We start from the raw sequence: 20,632 nt of genomic DNA, 5'->3' as shown, positions 1-20,632 counted from the left end.
ATTAAAACACCAAAAAAACAGTACCGCTGTACAACTGAAATGTTTCGTGGACATTCTGTAGCTCTGAAAACTGCTACACGGAATTTGTTAAAATGCTGTGACCGCACGTCAGAACATTTGTTTTTTATTCGGAAGGGAGTTTATGGAAACGTTCAGAAATGCGGTGCACACAGTGAAATTTGTCCTCTGCATTTAACCCATCACCCTTGGTGAGCAGTGGGCAACCATGACAGGCACCCGGGGAGCAGTGTGTACCTTGGCGGATCGGGATTCGAACCGGCAACCTTCCGATTACGGGTCTTCTTCCTTAACCGCCAGGCCACCACTGCCCCTAATGGCTGCAGTAATCAGTGCATCTTCCCACCTTTAGCGGTGTTACATATATTTACATTTACAGCATTTACCAGGCGCCCTTATCCAGAGCGACTTACAATCAGTAGTTACAGGGACAGTCCCCCCCTGGAGACACTCAGGGTTAAGTGTCTTGCTCAGGGACACGATGGTAGTAAGTGGGGCTGGCTACTACCACCCTACTCTCGTGTGTCTCAGATGCTGACAGCAGGGCTTGGGGTCTTCGGGAGTACCATGTGCCGTAGGTGGTGCCTCTTAAAATACCTACGACCCCCGGGGTTAAGACGCGAACCCGTCAGCTGGAGATGTCGGCATCTTCACTTTGGAGGATGTGGAGGATGTAGTCGCCAAAGGGAACAGGGACGTTCCAGAATGGGGAAGTGTGTCTGCTCCTCGGCCGACCCCCTTCTCATTTTCCCTTTGATTCACTGTCTGCTGACCTTTCGTCCTCTGTGCCCACACAACGTTACCACGGCGATTGGTGGCGCAATCAGCTGGTACCAAGACAGACATATGCATTTGCCGTCTTGCACTCGGATCCAGTGAGAAATTGAATGGGCGTCGCCGGTCCTGAGGGGTGAAAGTGCTTGTGCACGGCACACATTGGCACGTTGCTTCTAACCCACCACCCTTCAGGTGAGCAGCGGGCAGCCATTAAAGGGGAATGTACCTCGATCAGGGGGACCTCAGAGGGACCTTGGCGGCTTGTGATTCGAACTCGCAGCCTTCCGGTTACGGCGCCGCTACCTTACTGTCGTATAAGCGCCTGGCCCTCGTCTCATGTTCACTTCTGTCTTTCACTTCCATCCTCCCTTCCTCTGTTGCACCATTTATTTTCCCGAAGAGTGACAAGATGGTCGCGTATCCCCCCGTTTGGGCATGTTGGAATTAGGGAGGGCGCGGCAGTGTTGGCCACGTCCTCGGGCATCGTCCCCGCCGCGGCGGACACACATCCAACGCCAATCTTGTTCAGATAAGGACACTTCCTCTGCGCTCAGCCCCGCCCACACACTCACCTTGTGGTGCTGCGATGGGTTTTCAGAGCCGAATGCGGATTGCGCTCGGCGTGGTTTGTTGCGGGGTGGGGTTGGGGGTGGGGGGCTTCACCATCTGGCACAGGGATCCCCCTCCCAGTGGGGCGGGAGGGCCGAGAGAAGCCGGTTCCACCCAGATAATTAGAGTCAGGGGAGGGGGGAGAAGCAGCGGCGAGCGCCGAGACTAAAGCAGCAAACTCTGGTGGTTTCGTGGTAAAACGGCGAGCCAGGATTTTCCCACGCCGCCCGGGTCCCGCTGCTGACATCGCCCGCCGCGGAATGCGCGCAGGTGGCGTTCCCTCGTGTGACAGGAGCGCCACAGAGACAAAGCCGCAGGTCCGCACACGCCCGGCACCTTGAACGCGAGCGCGCGCCCCGACACCGCCGACTGGGCCGCAGGACAATGCCGCAGAGGCACCTGCCTCGTGGTCATTTTTACACCGGTGTGTGCCACGCGGCCGCGATGGCGGGGGATTAATCAGCAGTCAAAAGTCAAATCCTGTCCCTGTCACTTGTAGTCCATTCCTTGTCACTTGTCACAGCTTTGTGGATGTAAAATTTACCAAAGATACACAAATATCTATTAGATTTCCGATATCGAGGTGTTCTTCAAATGAAGCTACTCTCTAACATTAATAATGATGTATCCGAACATGATAAATATGATCATAATGGACACGTAATGTAGACCATGACACTGGACTACACTCTGGACTTCTGTAGGGCTTTTTTTTAACTGTCACCAACCCCGGCACTGACACCACTTGCAGGCTCACTCTACCCTGGACGGTTGTCCCTCTCTGAACGTCTCTTCTCTCCTAGATGTTTTTTTGTGTGGAGTTTTTCCGTGTGTGCAGAAGGGTCAAGTGGGGAGGTGTCAACTGTAGGGCCTGTTCGAGACATATTGTATGGGGTTTTTGGGCTATATAAGAAATACATGTTGTTGTTGTTGATTATAATAATAAAGGACTCGGATAAACAGTGGAGTTTCACTCTTGGACTTTTTAATCAGCGCATCTTTCAGCAACTGTCATCTCCAACTGTTATCTGATTCCTTCTGTTCTTTCTTTCTCTCTCCTTCAGGTGTTCTGCTTGACATCCAGCAGCACTTCAAAGTGTCTGATAGTGGAGCCGGGCTGCTGCAAACAGGTAAGGCAGTCCGTCAAGCCGTAAATTATCACACACACACACGCACACACACGCGCACACACACACACATACACACACACGCACACACAAACAGGCGTTTTGGTGCAACAGACAGATGAAAGGCTCCTGCCGAGGCCCTTCAACCTCCCACAAACACTCACCCGCCGGCCCCGGCGCCGTAATTGGCCGCGGTTCGAACGAGCAGGGGGGATCAAGCCGGTCCCGTGTTTTGGACAGGCCTCTCACCTGTTCAGGATGGATTGTGTGCCGTTTGATGTTTCTTTCAACAGCCAATCAGCTCTCAGGGCTGGAGGCTTTTCAACCGTGGATCTACGTTCTCGTGCAAAAACAAACCGGAGGGTTTTTTTGGCCCCAGATGGCTGTGATTTTGACATCCCGAACGACCCGGCGCGCTACCCACACACCTGTAAAACCAACACACACTGGGCAGTGGCGGGGGCCGAACACAGGGCCTTTGAAAAGAGTACTGTTCGGACATGAATGGCTCGTTTCTGAGCCCCAGCAGCCGCCCTGCAGAGAAAATGGATTTTCTCAAGCTGCAGGACCGGGCGAGGAATTCTGAAGCTTCGGGCGGAGCTTCCTGCGACGCGGCGCACCTAATGAATTCACCTTTTGTACGCCAGTGTCTCTCATAGGAGATACTATTGGGGAGGGAAGGCCGGCTGCTTTCAGTGGTATCGATGCACACAAAAGCACACACACACGTGAGCACACAGGCCTGCATTGATCAAGTCGCAGTTGGGATTTATGAGCTTTCCGTTTTTTTCTCATTTTCATTCATTCCTGTAGCTGAGTAGCTTAAATAATACATTAGTAGCAGCTGGAACTCATAAAAAACCTCCAATTTCCCTTCTGAAAAAATATTAATATGACAGTAATGCACGTCAATTACGTACAGAATGCTTTTCAAATGAGCACTATGGATTTTTGTTCATATTACTTCATATTCTTTAAACTTCCCCTGATGTGAAAATGTGAGATTATTTAAAATGAATACGAGTTCCCCAAGCCTGTCTATGGTCCTGCAGTGGCTAGAAATGGCGATAGGTGTGAAGAGAGCTTTGGCCATTCTGCTTCGACAGCTCAGACGGTCGGATCTGGATTTTGTCCCCTCATGATGTCACAAGAGGATTTTTTTATTCACGTCTTGGGGAAATTGTGGGGCAGGTTAAAAAAAGGCTGAATTTTGGAAAGAGACTTCAGATACAGTATTAGGGGACCAACAAGACCAATATAAAAACAAAAAATTAATTGATTAATTACTGTCAGGAACCTTTAGGAACAACTGGGACACTTTCATTTCATATTATGTGGTTTATGCAATATTTACATTTACAGCAAATGGCAGATGCTGCTAACCAGATCGGCTTTAAATATCCATCAATGAAATCCCTCGTTTGGTTCACTAGAAGACGATCTGTAGATACCATTCATAAAATATATCAGAAACACCACATTGTCATTCCCAAGTTAAATATAGTTCAAAATGATCACAGCCCCTGTGATATTTTCATGCATTTTAACGTTGCAGGGGACTATTTGGTTGTAGTATTGGCATGCTAACGCTAGCAAGCCAGTTGCACCGAGCCAGGTACGTTAACGGTGGTTTGTAGATCATGTATCTCGTTCAAAAAGAAAACTATAGATGACAATACAAAATAATATATTCCAAGTACAGTTATTTGTACAGTTCTACAGTTACAATTAAACAAGTACTATCTCCTGCTAGCAAAACGTCTGAAAACAAAGCAGCCGTGTTCAGCTGCATTGTTTGCATCGACTGTATGAATTATTATTAAATTATCAAAATTATTAATTTTTTTTAGCTAGGAAATTCTTTGCTTTTAATTGTAATACCTCCTTAATTAATGGCCCGGTGTTGTGTGCAAATCGAAAACAGTATTCTTGTTGAGGAACCCTCACTGGACCAACGGTGTATATTCAATTCTGTTCCAAGGACATACATATCTGAGAGTTTTTGCATAATAGTTATGTAACACCCAACTCGTAATGAAATGTAATATACAACACGCCCTAATGTAAAATGCAGAACTCGTGCAGCTCATGTGAAATGCAGAGTTCATCTGAAAATGGACCCGTCAGCCTCTTTTGTGACGCCTGTCAGCTTCCTTCAATATTGTATATCGCTCCACCGCTTTGCACCCCAAAAAAATGTGCCAGAGGGGACAGAAACCCGAGTCCCCATGCACTTGAGAGACAGGTGAAGCGGCTCCCTGCGGGGGTTTCAGCCCGTGTCAGGGCCACTTTTCATTCCTTGGCGCTTTAAGGAGACGACCTTTCCTGCTCTGTGTCACTCCGGGTGAGGCCGCCGAGCTATTGGGTGTGAAGTTTATCTTCTCTGCCGCTGTGAAAGCGAGTTGATGCGGTTTGTTTAGAACTTTGTGCTCAGCGGGGTGGGTCCAACATTAGCTCGGGCTTGGTGGGAGGTGCACGGCAGGAAATGCACACCGTTGGAATTTTAATCAGCGGCCACTGAGCCTCTGGCCTGTACGTTGCAGGTGTTGTTCAGAGTCTTGAGGGTCATTCATTCATTTACAGCATTTACCAGACGCCCTTATCAAGAGCGACTTACAATCAGTAGTGACAGGGACAGTCCCCCTCCTGCAGACACTCAGGGTTAAGTGTCTTGCTCAGGGACACGATGGTAGCGAGTGGGGCTCGAACCTGCGTCTTCTGGCTTATAGGCGAGTGTGTTACCCACTAGGATGCTACCACCTGCATCTCCTCAAGCAGCACCGTAATGGCAGGAGGGTGCAAAGTGGCCTGCTGTGGGGAGGCATTTCTGGTCAGAGCTCCCCTGACCCCGAGCTCGCGTGGCCCCGTGGAATTTCAGAGCGGTGGGCGACCGCCGCTGCCGTAAGCTGCAAGTGAGGGCTCCATGCAAGGTGACCCGTTCCACCACCACGCCCAGACAATAACCCCGCTCTGTGTCTCCCAGTGTCTTCCCACTCCGTACAGGCTCGATTCCAGCTGCGGCAGCGTTTGGTTTTGGTCTGGCTGGCAGCTCCGGCTGCGGACGAAACCTGCGGTTCACCAAACTGCAGAGTGCAGGACGTCCCAAAGTGTCCCTTTCCCAGGGCCAGGATGGGAGTATTCCATGGCTTATTCCTGTAGCCATGTCATCTTCTCAGGACACGTCTATAACTGGGGAAGCTATGATGATTTATACAGTCCGGAGACATGCTGCTGTTTCAAAATTTTAGTACAAGAAGACACTTTAAAACAAATTTATTCGATGCATTCAACACATTATTGGCCACAGTGGCTCAAAATATTGCTGAACAAGACATACGAGGTGGTCGATTTCCTGTTGTTACTTTACACTTGAACTACCAGTCACTTACTTTTATTCATTAAGTGTTTCTAATTTTCAAGCGAGTCCCATGCCGTTCATCCGATGAACATTATTACATTTAGAGCATTTATCAGACGAGTTACAATCAGTAGTTAAAGGGACAGTCCCCCCCCCTTGGAGCAACTTAGGGTTCAGTGTCTTGCTCAGGGACACGATGGTAGTAAGTGGGGTTTGAACCCGGGTCTTCTGGTTCATAGGCGAGTGTGTTACCCACTAGGCTACTACCACCCCATTATTATTACAGCATTATTTAACCAAAGCCAGAGCCAGAATGGTTAAATATTTGGATGATCCCTATTTCTGTGAAGCAGCAGGTGTTTTAAGGACAAGGAAATCTACACTTAATGTCAGAATATGCATTAATACATGTTAAATGTGGTTTGGGGAAATGTTTCTATGAGCTTCAGGCATTTGCCCCTGAACTGGAGTTTCAGGAATGTGGCCGCTTTTTGGTGGTGACATCACTAACGGCATCCCAGAAAACACTGGCCGTACACCTGACACTTTCGTAGGTGTGTCGGGGCAGACGAACGCATCTGAAATTACACCGAACATTCCAGACTCTCCAAATTTTTGCCAGTCTGGCGCGAGTAATGGGATCCACGATTGGCGGACATCAGGGGCCGTTCCGCCGCCTCCCCGTGAGGGACAGGGTTCTTTCTCGTCTCTCGTCTCAGGTGTCCGTGCTTGTCAGTCACCTTCGCGGAATGCACATTCCGAGCCCCACCCCGCCCCGACTGTAAATGCGGCATCGCATTTTTGAACGTCACTGTGCCACTTAAAAAAACAACAGGCCTTCAGTCCGGTAATGAGCGCGCGGAACCGGTCAACAGGAAGAACGAAACGGCAACGACGGCAGGGCATTTGCATTTAGGGTTCGGCAGCCTGCAGGCAGGGCGTGGTCACCTGGCTTTTTTTTAATGGATGAGCTCATTAATCAACGCTGAGGGATAAATGAAGCCTCCTCCGTGTGTGTGTGTGTGGTCTCAGGATGTAGTCATGCCGGCTCCTTCCTGCTTTATTGCCATTGTTGCGGCTCCTGGCGGGGCCCTGCCACCCATACATCAGTTCCCGGCGTCCAGGCCGTGGCCCCGGACCGACGGCCCGTCTGCCTGCGTCCGCCGGCTCCGTCTGCGCCGGGGGGGTTACAGAAATACAGCCAGCCGGTGGCAGGGTGGGCGTCTGGGACGTGGGTGGGGACACAGGTGGACACATACACACTCTCATATACACACACTGTTCAACATGATTCATTTGACTTGGGTTGTCCTGATTCCTTTGCATTGTTTCAGATCATACATATCAAGTAAATTCAGCTTGAATTTTATAATGTTACAAAGGATTTTATTAAGCTGCTTTGGCATTGAATCCAAATTAAACACGTTATTCTTACACGATCAATTCATTTTTGAAACGGTAATGCGTTTTGTTGGATCCATGTGAGTTCATTTAAAGAAGGAAACCTGCCCTTTGTTCGGTATATGTTTGCCGTTGCCACTGTGGTAAATTTCTCAGTCGGGACTGCATATTAGGACGCGTCCAAAATACACACACACTCGCACAGTGTCCAGTACAGACTGTCGGGTTACGTTTTAATGGTGTGTGTACTGTCCCTGATTCCGTTGGCCGGGCCTGAGTGTGTGATCAGCTGTGCCGACCAGTCAGAGGAACACAGCTGCCTCTCTGCTGCCAGCCCTCGTCCCCCCGTCTCTCGGCGGGACACGCTCCCCACTCTCACCCGTCTGAGGAACACGTTGGTACAAAGTGAGCAGGACAGAACGAACGAGGGAACGCGTTCTCCATAATTCAGAAAGTTGTATTGTTCCATTTCATGTCTTTTTATTGTATTAGTCACTTTTCTTTTCTTCTTCTGTGTTTGACCGGTACGCAGACATCAGTCAGGCAGTTAGTCGGTTAGCGTGTTAATCTGCACCAGTAGGCTGATGCACCCTTGGGACCTGGCTGGCTGGGCCAGGGGAGGATATTATAATTAGCGGAAATCCCTTTTCATAGCCCCACCCCCTTTCTAGCTCTCTTTTGTTCCTCTGGTTGTCTTAACCCCGCCCCCTTTCCAGTCCTGCCAATCCAATCAGGAACCAAGTGTTCTTCTTCTGATTCATCCGAAGAATGATGCAAATAGCAGAAAACCGTTTTGTTCTGATGTGAAGATGATTAAAATAGAAAGAGATTGCCTCAGCGGGAAGATTGATCTTCCGTCCCACAATTCAACCGCCGCACAAACTAATCAATACGAGGCGACGGATCCGACCCCAAAAACACACACTCCCACACACATACACACTTCGCTCATTCTCTTTGCGGGAAAATGTAAAAAAAAAAAAAGCTTTTGTTGATGCATATATATAAAAATATATGAGTGTGTGCATGCAGTTAGTGGCTTCTGAGTGAATATCATTGGTCGTCCCTGTCATTTTGGCCAGCGCCTGTCATTACTGCTGCTGCTCCTCCGGTTACCTCGGGAAAGAAATGTTCCTCGCCCCGCTAAAAAATGTCACCAGGCTCACTAAATAACACTAAGTGTCTGCATGGGAAAACGACCGGAGGTTTTAAGGACATTTTCCTGTATGCTTTCTATGGAGATACTTTTATATAGTACAGGGTGTATGTGTGTATGAGTGTGTGTGTGTGTGTGTGTGTGAGAGGACTCTAAATCAGACCACATTGAACATTTTTTATTAGTTTGTGGCAGTCAGTGTCATCTTCGCTTTAGTCAGATTTCCATGTATTTTGTAACATTGCGACATTCCGTGATGCAAACTGTTCTGGAACTCTGAAATTCCTGTTCCCAAACGGATAATATATATTAAAAGGGACCTTTTGAAGGCTGCAGATCTGGCACGTAAACGCGGTCCTGTGAGTGTGCATGTATGTGTGAGTTGAGGGTGCTGACAGCTGACGAAGACACAGGAGCAGCCGTGGCAGGGTCCACAACCCCGGCTCCAGATGTTGCCCCACAGGCCCGGAGCAGAGTCCAACCCAGAACTTGGCACGGCGCGCCGTCATTTGCACACACAGAAAAAGGCAACCGCTGCGTTCCGGCCCGCCCCGGCCGACCTCAGCAGAACCCTGGGAACTTCTGCCCCGTAGAACGTATCTGGCGCTGTGTAGAAGAAAAAAAAAAACCACATGTTGAAAGGATTTTTGTCATTCCAGCCTTAGGGTGTGTGTGTGTGTGTGTGTGTGTGTGTGCATATTTGTGTGTTAGCACCTGGGGATTTGTGAAGGTGGTGACGGTGCCGCTGGTTAATGCTGCTAACCAGCAGCATTTGTTTAGTAACAAATGCATCATCAGGTGACAACCCTCTGGCCGAACTAAATGTCATTAGGGTGGTGGTGGCCTAGGGGGTGACACACTCGTCTATGAGCCAGAAGACCCAGGTTCAAACCCCACTTACTACCATCGTGTCCCTGAGCAAGACACTTAACCCTGAGTGTCTCCAGGGGGGGACTGTCCCTGTAACTACTGATTGTAAGTCGCTCTGGATAAGGACGTCTGGTAAATACTGTAAATGTAAATGTAAATGTCACCTGCGAGCAGCCATGTGCCGATGCACACGACACCTACATCACGGCCTTGTCACTTTCCACCGTAAAAAGAATAAATGAAAATCCTCACCCTGCATCATACTCGTACTCATCCGTGCCCGGTTACGATCTGTAAGGAACGGGCGCCGGTGTCTGAGAGCTGGGCATGATGCAGCATTTTTTTATGCAGTAAGAAGATCGCCGGCATTCTTTCAGACCGAGCGAGAAGCTCCTTGAGAATTCCGATGGGCGTCTGTCTGCAGATCGGCGTGTTATTCTGCAGATTTTCTTTCTTGACCCGAAGGAGACGTCTCCACCGACGGACAGCCTGACATTTCCCTCCTTCTGCCTCCGTGTAATTATCCCCACTTACGAACTGACGGACAGCGATGGCGCTTAATGGCTGCAATAAATCACTTATAGCCGCCAATTAAAGAGGCTTTCAGGACAATGGGCGGCGATAGCAAGGCAACACACACACACACACACACACAGCTCAGCCTGGTGTGTCAGTATCAGTCCTTTACAGTAACGCTGCGCCCCAACGCGTCTATTGTCTGGCCACTTGCTGTAGAACAAATACCTCTTGATGAATCATGTGCCTGAAAAACATCCTTCCTTTTGACAGCAGGCATCACACAGCCTGGTGACCTTTTGTGCCAGTGTCCCTGCGTCCTCATCGTTCTGGGCTACAGAGGACGTGTCAGTGGCTCGTCTTTTCAGGGCGTAATCCCAGCACCCAAAAGCCGGGCTTCTGAAACGAAGCTTTCTTTCCTCCTGCTGTGTGACCCCTGCCCACGGCAGGTCGGTCCCGTGAGCCCTGCTCTCTTCTTCTCGCCGCTTCATGCCTGGCTTTTGGCCGTTTCGATTGTAGAGAGCCATTGTGTTGCCAGATTGTGAACAGACGTCACGGTTAAGTTTTCTACAGTTTTCTGAAATTGTTAAGCTGACGTGCTTCACATGTCTCCAATTCTTGTGGTCGTTACAAGGTGTTCGGTTTCCTTCCTCTTACATTCGTCCTTCAAGAATGTAAACCAGTGACACGATGTCCCAGGGCTTTGACTACATTTTAATTGTGTCCCTCACGCGTTCTGAGACGCACAGGCAACGTTTCCGTGCATGCAATAACTCGTGTCGTGTAATACTTTGTTGAGTGTATTTTAATGGAGCTAACTTGGACACGGACGCTGTAGGTCAGTCGTGACCCCAGGGGGAGGACTCTGTCCCGCACGTCGGAGGACATTAATATGAGTCGCCCGCATGCCGCGTGGGGGGGGACGCCCGGGGCGGCGTATATCACCCTCTCATCGCCCCAGCTGCTCCCCCCTGCCCAAGGCACCAGTGGCAGGCCGTCTGCAATCAGATCACACCGCGCTCAAACGCCGCTGATACCCTTACATATAAAGTGAAGTGATTGTCACTTGTGACACACAGCTGCACACGGTGCACACAGTGAAATGTGTCCTCTGCATTTAACCCATCACCCTTGGCGAGCAGTGGGCAGCCATGACAGGCGCCCGGGGAGCAGTGTGTGGGGACGGTGCTTTGCTCAGTGGCACCTTGGCAGATCGGGATTCGAACCGGCAACCTTCCTTAACCGCTAGGCCACCGCTGCCCCTTGGCGCGAGACGGAAGGAGGGCGATGGCGCAAGACGTATGAAGCGGGGTGGTTACGGCGCTTATTATCAGACTGAACAAGTTTTTTTATACTCGTACTATTCCTGCACCTGTTGACTCAGCACGACCCCCAGAGCGGGGACGTCCGGCCTGTAATAAGCACAGTGTGACATGAGCGCGCCTTCTTCAGCGCCCTGGACAGTCATTGGCAATCTGGTTACAGACCAACCAGTGAATTAATTAGTTCTACATTTTACATTTACAGCATTTATCAGACGCCCTTATCCAGAGCGACTTACAGTCAGTAGTTACAGGGGACAGTCCCCCCCTGGAGACACTCAGGGTTAAGTGTCTTGCTCAGGGACACGATGGTAGTAAGGGGGATTTGAACCTGGGTCTTCTGGTTCATAGGAGAGTGTGTTACACGCTAGGCTACTACCACCTTCGTTCTAAATCAGGCGCTCCACCGTCGGGCGCTACCACGACAGGGAACGTCTGGCAAATGCAGCGATCGCACAGTTCGCCCCGGTGACACACCGGACCGGATAACAAGCGTTCTCCAGCCAGCAGCCCGTCTCAGACGTTGAAGGAGAGGTCGTCGGCGTGTCGACTAGCTCGCTGAATTTCAATCAGGCCAACTGGGGAGATCCTGCCGTATGTTTTATTCAGCGCCGATGGGGTGAAGAAATGATTATGAAAGAAAAACGCTGTTTGTGCATCACCGTGCCTTCTGAGACAGGAAGTGACATGGCGACATGTCGCCACATTGCGTTAGCTGTGCATCTAAAACAAACAGAATCTCATGAAAAGGGTCCTTTGTTTCTGTCGTTCTTTATACATCATTTAGTACATTTAAAATGTAATGTTTATGCAATGATTAACGACCATAAATCTATAAATATCTCATCAAAATGTGCATTTTATACGGTTAATAGTTGGTTAGGACAGAAGGGTCAATGGCGAAACCCGATGCTGAAGGTTAAATGATATGAACAGTAGAGACGCTGTAGTGGCCGCCCAGTATCTGATGATGCTGAGGATGCTGCTGGCGTCTGACTCGCATTCACGCCATATTTCACGATTTCACGACTACAAACTGGGGCTGAAGTGGCCGTCCAGAACGAACAGCTCCGGGGCGCCATGGTGACATATTACCCACGTGCTGTCTCCAAGCGGTTTTCGCACCAATTCAACGTATCGGGATGAATTGTAATGAACTCGGTGACATTTGCGTAATTTGTGCGTGTGTGTGTGTGTGTGTGTGGACGTCCTTGGATTTTTGGCACCGCCGGGGTGGCAGTGGGAGTGGGTGTGAGTCAGATCCGAACGATTCGGCCGCAGTATCTATGGAAACGTTACACACGTGACAGCCGCGAGCCGCCCACCCCGAGCCTGCGGCGCGTCTGCCCGTTCTGACGCAGGTGAAGCATCTCCCATCATCACAAGAGCGGGGAATCGGCGGGCTCCGAGTGAGTCACGGGGACAGGGACATCACCACGCGGCTTTCAGACTCCTCTCCCGCCGCGTGACGCACCTTGAAAGCAGAAGATCGCAGCACTAATGGCTCCTGTTCCTCCTCGCGGTACCTGCTCGGCCCGTCACCGCAGGCCTTTTATGCTCTTGGTGACCAGCAAAGTTTGCAGGACGTGCCGGAAGGTATGTGGCCCGTCAAGAGGACCACCAAAACTACCAAAGTCCTGGTCCAGCGCAGTGTGATGTTGATTCTAGTGAAGAGTCGTGGTTCGAGTGTGTGTGTCGTGATATCAGACACGGTGGCCCCGAAGCGCCACTCAACATATCCGTCTGATCCGAACCGCAGGGGCTTGAGGTGGGGACTAATGGACAGGTTATGTAATTTTAATGCTAATGCTGCTAGCTCGTCCCGTGGGAGGAAGCGGAGGGATGCTGACGCGCTTCTCCTCGCCCGCAACGTTCGTAGGAGACCTGGGGGTCCATCTGCAGGCCGAGATCGTCAGCATGGCAAACATGCAGCGATGTCCTGCCGGCGTCCCACACCCGGCCGGGGCCCGAGTGACACGAGAACACTGTGGGCTGGGCCGTATCTTCTGCGCCCAGGATGCTCCGGACCGGGATAAACGTGCCGGGGACTTTCTTTTTTTGGTAATCTGGCTCAGGGGAGGAATTCCAAGTTGTGCAATGGCGATAAAAAGCTGGACAGTAGATCCTGCTCGGCCGCGATAAAGCCCCCGAAAGAAGGGCGCCGGGAGGCCGCACCTGTCCCACCGCGCCAGGAATGCGCTGCTTGTCCTCACTGCGCGCTAATCCGGACGAGTGGCATTCCCGATCTGGTAATTATTGTTTAAGTGCTGCTGTAATAACGTCCCCACGACAGCATCAGGGTCTCCAGAGAGCCCGTTGTGTTTGTGCGCTGCATGCCATGTTAAGCACGGTTAAGCGCGGCATCGTCACCGGCACGCATGCTGTGTGATTGCTGATAGTCATCTGGTGTCCCGAATTTGAATCTAAGCAAATGTATTTATAAAACGGGATTAAAAGACAACGGCAATGTGCTGTACAGAAACAATTTAAGAAAGTGAAAGTGAAGTGTTTGTGGAACACTGCAGCACAGCACACGGTGACACAACGAAACGTGTCCTCTGCTTTTAACCCATCACCCTTGGTGAGCAGTGGGCAGCCATGACAGGCTGCGCCTGGGGAGCAGTGTGTGGGGACGGTGCTTCGCTCAGTGGCTCTGGATTTGAACCGGCAACCTTCTGATTACCCGCTTGGCCACCGCTGCTCTAAACACTATAAGATATGCAATAAAATGAATAAGAAAGAAAATGAATAACAAAACATTAAAATGAATGGAAAACAGGCCTGTTTTGGTTGAAAATGTTGATCTAATTTCTAAAGGAATTTGAAATAATTTGGGAAAAAGCTGGTTGTTGTGTACTTGCTGTGATCAGAGTTCATCGTCCTTGTTGAACTCAAATGAAGACAAAAAATTTATTCTATATATCAACCAATTAAAAGTTAAATGAAAAGCAAAATTGTAAAAAGTAAAAACTGTAGATAATTATGAAATCCAGTACCTTAAATCAATTCACAATACTGAAATATTTAGACAGTGTGACAGTGGGTGAGAACCAAATGGGTGTAATAGTGAAATTAAGATATATGTTTAAAATGAAAGCCACTGGCAAAAGAATATGAAGAGAAACAAAAAAAAGCAATTTGTTTTATTTAGAAATTTAGAAATAAAGGTTTTTGAATAAAATATTAAATATTTTTCACTGTATATATCCATGTGTTTTTTTTTTTTAATTAAAAGATCATCTCTTTGTTTCTGATCTCCTGTAATGCATGGTTCTCACCCGGCCACGTATAAAGAGGAACACGAGAGGAACTGTTGCGGCAGGGTGAGAATGTAGATGAAGAAGGTGTGAGGAGGACTCCTCGGTAATTGATTTTTATTTTTTTTCCGAGGGAGAGATTACCTGTCTCTCCCCTCCGCCCCCTTACTTCTCCCTCGGCCTGGGATGGGTGACTGATGCTCCCTGAACGCTGCCGTGTTCATTCCGTGTTCGGTGGAATTGGGGTGAGGTGAGCGCAGACCTCCCATCACCGCAACACAATAGAACGCAACCTGCCGAGCGGTTCGCCTGGGAACGCCGTGGAACGCCGTTACAGTTGATCCCTCAACGAATAGTCAATTATCAGAGGCCGTCATCGGGTCACGTGTCCCTCAACTAGCTGCTGATAGACGCTAACAATGAAATCCAATAGACATCGTCACCCTGGAGATATGCAGATTAACCCAGTTGAACTGGGCGTGGCCAAGACCGCGCACTACATGTATCTCCTCCTATAAATAAATGGATTTTAAATTGAGAACCGTGGCGTTTGTTAAACCTTGCTTTGGAGAGGAAGACACTGATTTCCCAGGAGGCTTTGAGAGAGTACCTCGTCCCCTCTCCGCAGGACGTTTTACGTCGGCGAGGTTCTGGTGGCGTTCGGCAGTTTTTCCTTCCTCAGAAGGAGGGGAAGTTATTGCAGAGCCCAGCGCAGGCGCGGCGCTGCCAAAGTCCACCGCCTTGCAGCGCAAAACTCCACTCAACCTTAGTTGAAATTCCTCTCCGGTGATGGCTCAGTGGAGGAAAGGAAGAATCTCTCCGACCTTTCACCTCAGCATAATCTTGGCCTGACAGCCCTTTTAAAAACCTCAGCCCTGTTATCGTTCTTGTGTTGGTCTTGGCGAGTGGAAGTTTACATAGAGGAGATGTGGTGTGTGTGTGTGTGGGTGTGGGTGTGTGTTTGCGTGCACACATCAGCCATCTAAAATTGAATCACGAGCGGGAAGGTCCTTTGTACCGCGGATAAAGTCGGGTCAGATCCTCACCTCCACTCACAATGAGTGGATGAATCTATCAGCTGCCACTGACCAGAGGCGAATGAATAAAATTCAGATGTAATACAATTATGTATAATACATGTAATACAAGCATGGCTGCTTCAGATTTCATTTACAGGTCTGGGAAAAAAATCAATTTAAATGTAGATTATCGCTTGAAATTAAATGCCAGAACGTTCTTCAACGTGAGCTGCTGATAACATGATCAGATCAACCAAATCTTACCAGACAAGGAAAGGTTCGAGAACCTTCTTCATTCATCCAGTCATTCATTTTATATTATTTAACAGTGGGTGTAAACACGTTTATTTAAATGTGTTGTCACATTATTTCTAACCAGTTTCTTGTGACAATTGTGATTCAAATGTGTTCAGTAGTTTACTGAAGTACAGGGTGGGCCATTTATAAGGATACACCTTAATAAAATGGGAATGGTTGGTGATATTAACGTCCTGTTTGTGGCACATTATCAAAATGTGAGGGGGCAAACTTTTCAAGATGGATGGTGACCATAGTGGCCATCTTGGAACCAACTTTAGTTTTTTCAATAGGAAGAGGGTCATGTGACACAAGAAAAACAATGGTGAGCTTGGTTTTAACGTAACTTTATTCTTTCATGAGTTATTTACAAGTTTCTGACAACTTATAAAATGTGTTCAATGTCACCAACCATTCCCATTTTATTAAGGTGTATCCATATAAATGGCCCACCCTGTATATAAAGACAGATAAAAAGACAATATAATCCAATTCTGGTGCCAGTTCTGATGTATCAGTCAGTGCTTCTTGTAACAGATTTGTATTCTGTTTTTTTTTTCCCCAAAATGGACACAACCAAGGTCGAAAACGTATTTGTCCTTCAGAGTGTGTCAATGTGGTGTTGGGTCGTGCTTCACGCCCTCCTGCCTGTAACCACCTCACTCTGTCTCTCTGTTTTGTCGTTGGCAGTGTTCATCTGCAGCTTCATGTTGGCCGCCCCCATCTTCGGTTACCTCGGCGACCGCTTCAACCGGAAGATCATCCTGAGCTGTGGGATCTTCCTCTGGTCGGCCGTGACCTTGTCCAGCTCCTTCATCTCCAACGAGGAGGTAAGCGGCCACAATCCGGCTTCATTCCGCACAATGCACGTTGAAATGTGACCACAGATAATGGCGGTGGCTGTGCCATTATGCCCACTGGCGTGTGAACCGAGGATGCCCACAGTTCCACCGCCGGCTTCATTACCTCCAAAAAGCGAGGTTCCCTTCATTTCAAGGGCGAGCAGGAAAACGACTCGTTGTGACGCTGCTTTTTAATTTTCACACTCTGACACAGAGCTACGTGCGACAGAGAGTTCGTACAGATAACGATTCCATAATTAACATTAAAAAAAAGGACAGGAGGGCCGAGGACGGTAAGGAAGGTCATTAAGGACGTGGGTTTGGGTGGTCGGGATTCCCCGCCGAGAGGGCTGCGGCGTGACAGAAGATCATTTACAAAGACTCATTAGCGGCGAGGCCGCATCGGAGCGACAGCCGAGGGATGTTCTGGAAGACGGACGGCAGTAATACCCCCGGAAAGCTCCAGCTCTGACAAGGAGAACCTGTCTCAGCATCTGACGTGTGGCAATGAGGACTTGAGTGCATGAACACACACACACACACACACACACACACACAGAAGTGCCGTTTCTGTCAAGCAAGCAGTTTCTGCTGCTAAATAAGACATGCACTCACACACACACACACACGCAATTACAATGCCGAACAACACAGTTTCTGACAAGCAAGCAGTTCCAGCCAACCACACACACACACACACACACACACACACACACCTGCCAGCGTGTAAGAGTCTCCAATTCGTCAGCCTGCAGATTCCTGCCCAGCAACAACTGCCGGTTTACAGGCGGGGAGATAAACTAGCCGCCGTGTCGTGCTGCGCCGCGCTGGCTGGTCTGGGGTCAGTGGCTCAGCCTGGTCACCGGTTAGGATTCAGTCGGTAAAATTAAGGGGAAAATGCTCCGCCGTTTACGCGCGCAGCGGAACCTCACTCCTCGGTGAAGGTATGCACACGTTTCTCCCTCCCTGCTCGGCCCGGGCCGCCCGTCTCAGCGCCCGCCCCGGCGCTGTCGGGGATGTCATGGCGTCGGGTGCCCTCCACACAGACGCCGAGTGAAGGGAGAGGGCATTTACGGTCTGGTGGGCCGACGAAACGTACGAACCGGAGCTGTCAGCCGCCGTCAACATAAAAAAATATCTAAATTCAGGCACCCCTCATGTCCATTTTGGGCAGTGTTTGATATTTTGGGGTATTTGTGGTCATTCACAATAAAAAAAATGTAAGGAGTTATGGAATGTCTTATTAATAAGTTTAATAATAACTGGCCATGTTGTGCAGCACAGGCTGGAAGCAGCTTCTAATTGAGGGGCGCTCAGTTCATTGCCGTTTAAGAGCATTTACATGGTTTTAATCATTGTTAATTGCATTCTAAAAATGATAAAATGTGCATTTGCTCACTGAAGCTTTTAATTGGTTCGTTCCGCAAACCATCTGCTTTTAACTGGATCCAGAATCGGTGTAAACCAGAAAGTGAGATCTATAGAGAACGGCACGTTGTGGTTGATGTTCTGAAGGAGAGCCGCTTTGTGTGTGTGTGTGTGTGTGTGTGTGTGTTTACGGTGTCACTGCGCGTCACTCTCATTTTGGCAGCGTGTAGAACCAAAGTCGTACCCGACCACAAACCCCCATCACTCTCAGATGCAATTAATCTTACAGAAAAGGGGGGTTGCACTTCTGGAAGGCCCGGGGGGGTCTTTCTTCTATACACACACACACACACACACACACACGAGAACGAACAGCAAAATAAAATACGGTCTGAGAGTGAATCAGCTGTGCAGGAGACCCCCACTCCGCTCCGCACGGATTCCCGTCACGTACCCTGGAGAAATTCCCCGTCCTGCTGGGAATTACGTAATACGAGCATCTTCTCCCTCCTCCGCCGCGCACTTAGCGGAATGCTGCCACAGGAACCACCCACCCACACACACACACACACACACACACACACACACACACACACCTCGTTCCTGGGTCTTCAGTGAGCAGATGGAGGTGGCCATCAGCCACGTATCTCAGGTAGCCTTGAGGTACGCAGTCAAGCCGGGGAACTGGCACAGGATCCCAGCAAATCCACAGTCCACCCACACAACACACAACCCCCACAGAACACACAACACCAACACACACAGTTGTTTCTCTGCGTGCTGCATCAGCACCAGCCTTCACTCGGAGGGACGTCTCTGCCCCCCTCCGTATTGATGACGGGAGGCGGAGTCTCATGACGATCCAGAGAGATGGATGCATGGATGGATGCGCATGTTCTCATGGGAAGGAGAAAATACCACATCAGTTTAGACTGGAGGATGTGGCCAAACACACATTGTAATGGTGGTCCGTACGCACACACACACACACACACACACACCTTCGGTCAGAACGTTCCATTTCAGGGAAGGGAGGGTCCCGGCTCCCTTCCTCCATCTGGCAGTGAAGGAAGAGCCAAAGGTCTGCGCTCACATTTTACAACTGGCCCATCCGCGGGAAACTGAACAATAATCTTCTTTTCAAATGTGGGACGACGGCGGCGGCGACATGAAGCTTTTACCCCCCGCTGAAGGGGGGTTCTTTTTAGAGATCGGGGGCTCTATTGAATTGTTTCAGGTGGTGCACTGCACCAAAAAAAAAAGGCAGGTCTAAAAACTGACATTAAAACATTAAAGTTGTTCTTTGCAACTAATACACATGGGTGATGGTGATAGGAGACCAGCCAATCAGCACACGGGATGCACCAATGATCGATATTCCTTGGGAGCGGGAAGTTGGGAACCCAAAATGCGGGTTATGTCATTTCTCATCTATTCAATTAATAAGGCAGGAGAAACAACATTAATAATTTTGTTAAACTTGTAAATTTAGTTTTAAATGTGAACACAGATCAATATTCAATCTAAACTATAAAAAAAAAGGAAGTCTGTGCTGTTGCTCTAAATTCTGTGCTCTAAAACCGAGGCCGGATCACATGACCTCTGTCCCTGATCACATGACCTCTTTCGCCACAGCACTACTGGCTGTTCGTGTTGTCCAGAGGCCTGGTGGGCATCGGCGAGTCCAGCTACTCCTCCATCTCCCCCACCATCATCGGAGACCTGTTCACCAACAACAGCCGCACCGTCATGCTGTCCCTCTTCTACCTGGCCATCCCCCTGGGAAGGTGAGTAATGCACCCCATTATCTTCCATCGGTCCGATGCAGATAGCATATTTCCCCCAATTACTCAGTCCACTCCGGGGGTGAAGGGTTCTTCACGCAAAGGTCCGCGTGGAGGGGCGGGGCGCTGTGGCTGAAGGAGAGCGCTTGTGACGGGCTGATTATCTGAGGCGGCGGCTTCATTTGGTAAAAGGTCAGGCTTGCAGAATTCACCTGAACTGCCGATTGTCCTTTAGTGCTGCCTCAGAAAAAGGCTTCTTTTTCATTACACCATAGCTACAAACCTGCCATTCTGATTGGCTGAGAGGAATCCCGGACGTCTTGTGACTGTCATTGTGAAACACTGCAGCACATCACATGGTGACACAACAAAATGTGTCCTCTGTATTTAACCATCACCCTTGGTGAGCAGTGGGCACCATGACAGGCGCCCGGGGAGCAGTGTGTGGGTACGGTGCTTTGCTCAGTGGCACCTCAGTGGCACCTTGGCGGCTCGGGATTCGAACCGGCAACCTACTGAGGCAGGCCACCACTGTCTCAACCTTTTCACAAAGTTTAGGCGGCTACAGAATGATGTTGCTAAGAAACAGGTGGATCACAGACGATCTACTGGGCCGGTTTTTCATGGTATAGCCGTCCCTGATAGTCATCGCTTACGCCTCTGTTTTTTTTCCGAGAGGAAAGAGGAGGGAACATCAGAGGTGACTGAGAGGAGACCGAATGGTGCGGTACGATGAAAAAAATAAAATTTATCCATGTGGAGTCTCTCATCGGTGCTTCATGCTCTGGGCACAGGCCGCTCTGTCGCCGTTCCCCTAAATTACAGAGAGGAACCGAGAGGATGGGCCGTGCCGTCACTCTGTACCTTCTACATCTATCTTTTCGCAGCTTTCTTTTCTACTTCAGCCATGA

General features: G+C 49.4%; 1 protein-coding gene across 1 annotated transcript in view; it reads left to right on the top strand.

Moving 5' to 3' along the window:
- spns2 (SPNS lysolipid transporter 2, sphingosine-1-phosphate) overlaps positions 1-20,632 on the top strand; it is a 49,936-nt gene that overhangs the window by 10,272 nt on the left and 19,032 nt on the right. Inside the window, exons 2-4 of the mRNA XM_028983207.1 lie at positions 2,469-2,534; positions 16,418-16,557; positions 19,573-19,724. Of these exons, the coding sequence (XP_028839040.1) occupies positions 2,469-2,534; positions 16,418-16,557; positions 19,573-19,724 (358 nt within the window). The remainder of the gene's footprint in view (positions 1-2,468; positions 2,535-16,417; positions 16,558-19,572; positions 19,725-20,632) is intronic.

Source organism: Denticeps clupeoides, chromosome 6, assembly GCF_900700375.1.
Source record: "Denticeps clupeoides chromosome 6, fDenClu1.1, whole genome shotgun sequence".
Taxonomy (NCBI): Eukaryota; Metazoa; Chordata; class Actinopteri; order Clupeiformes; family Denticipitidae; genus Denticeps; species Denticeps clupeoides.
The sequence above is the reverse complement of the archived record's forward strand: the minus strand, read 5'-3'. Positions and strand labels throughout refer to the sequence as shown.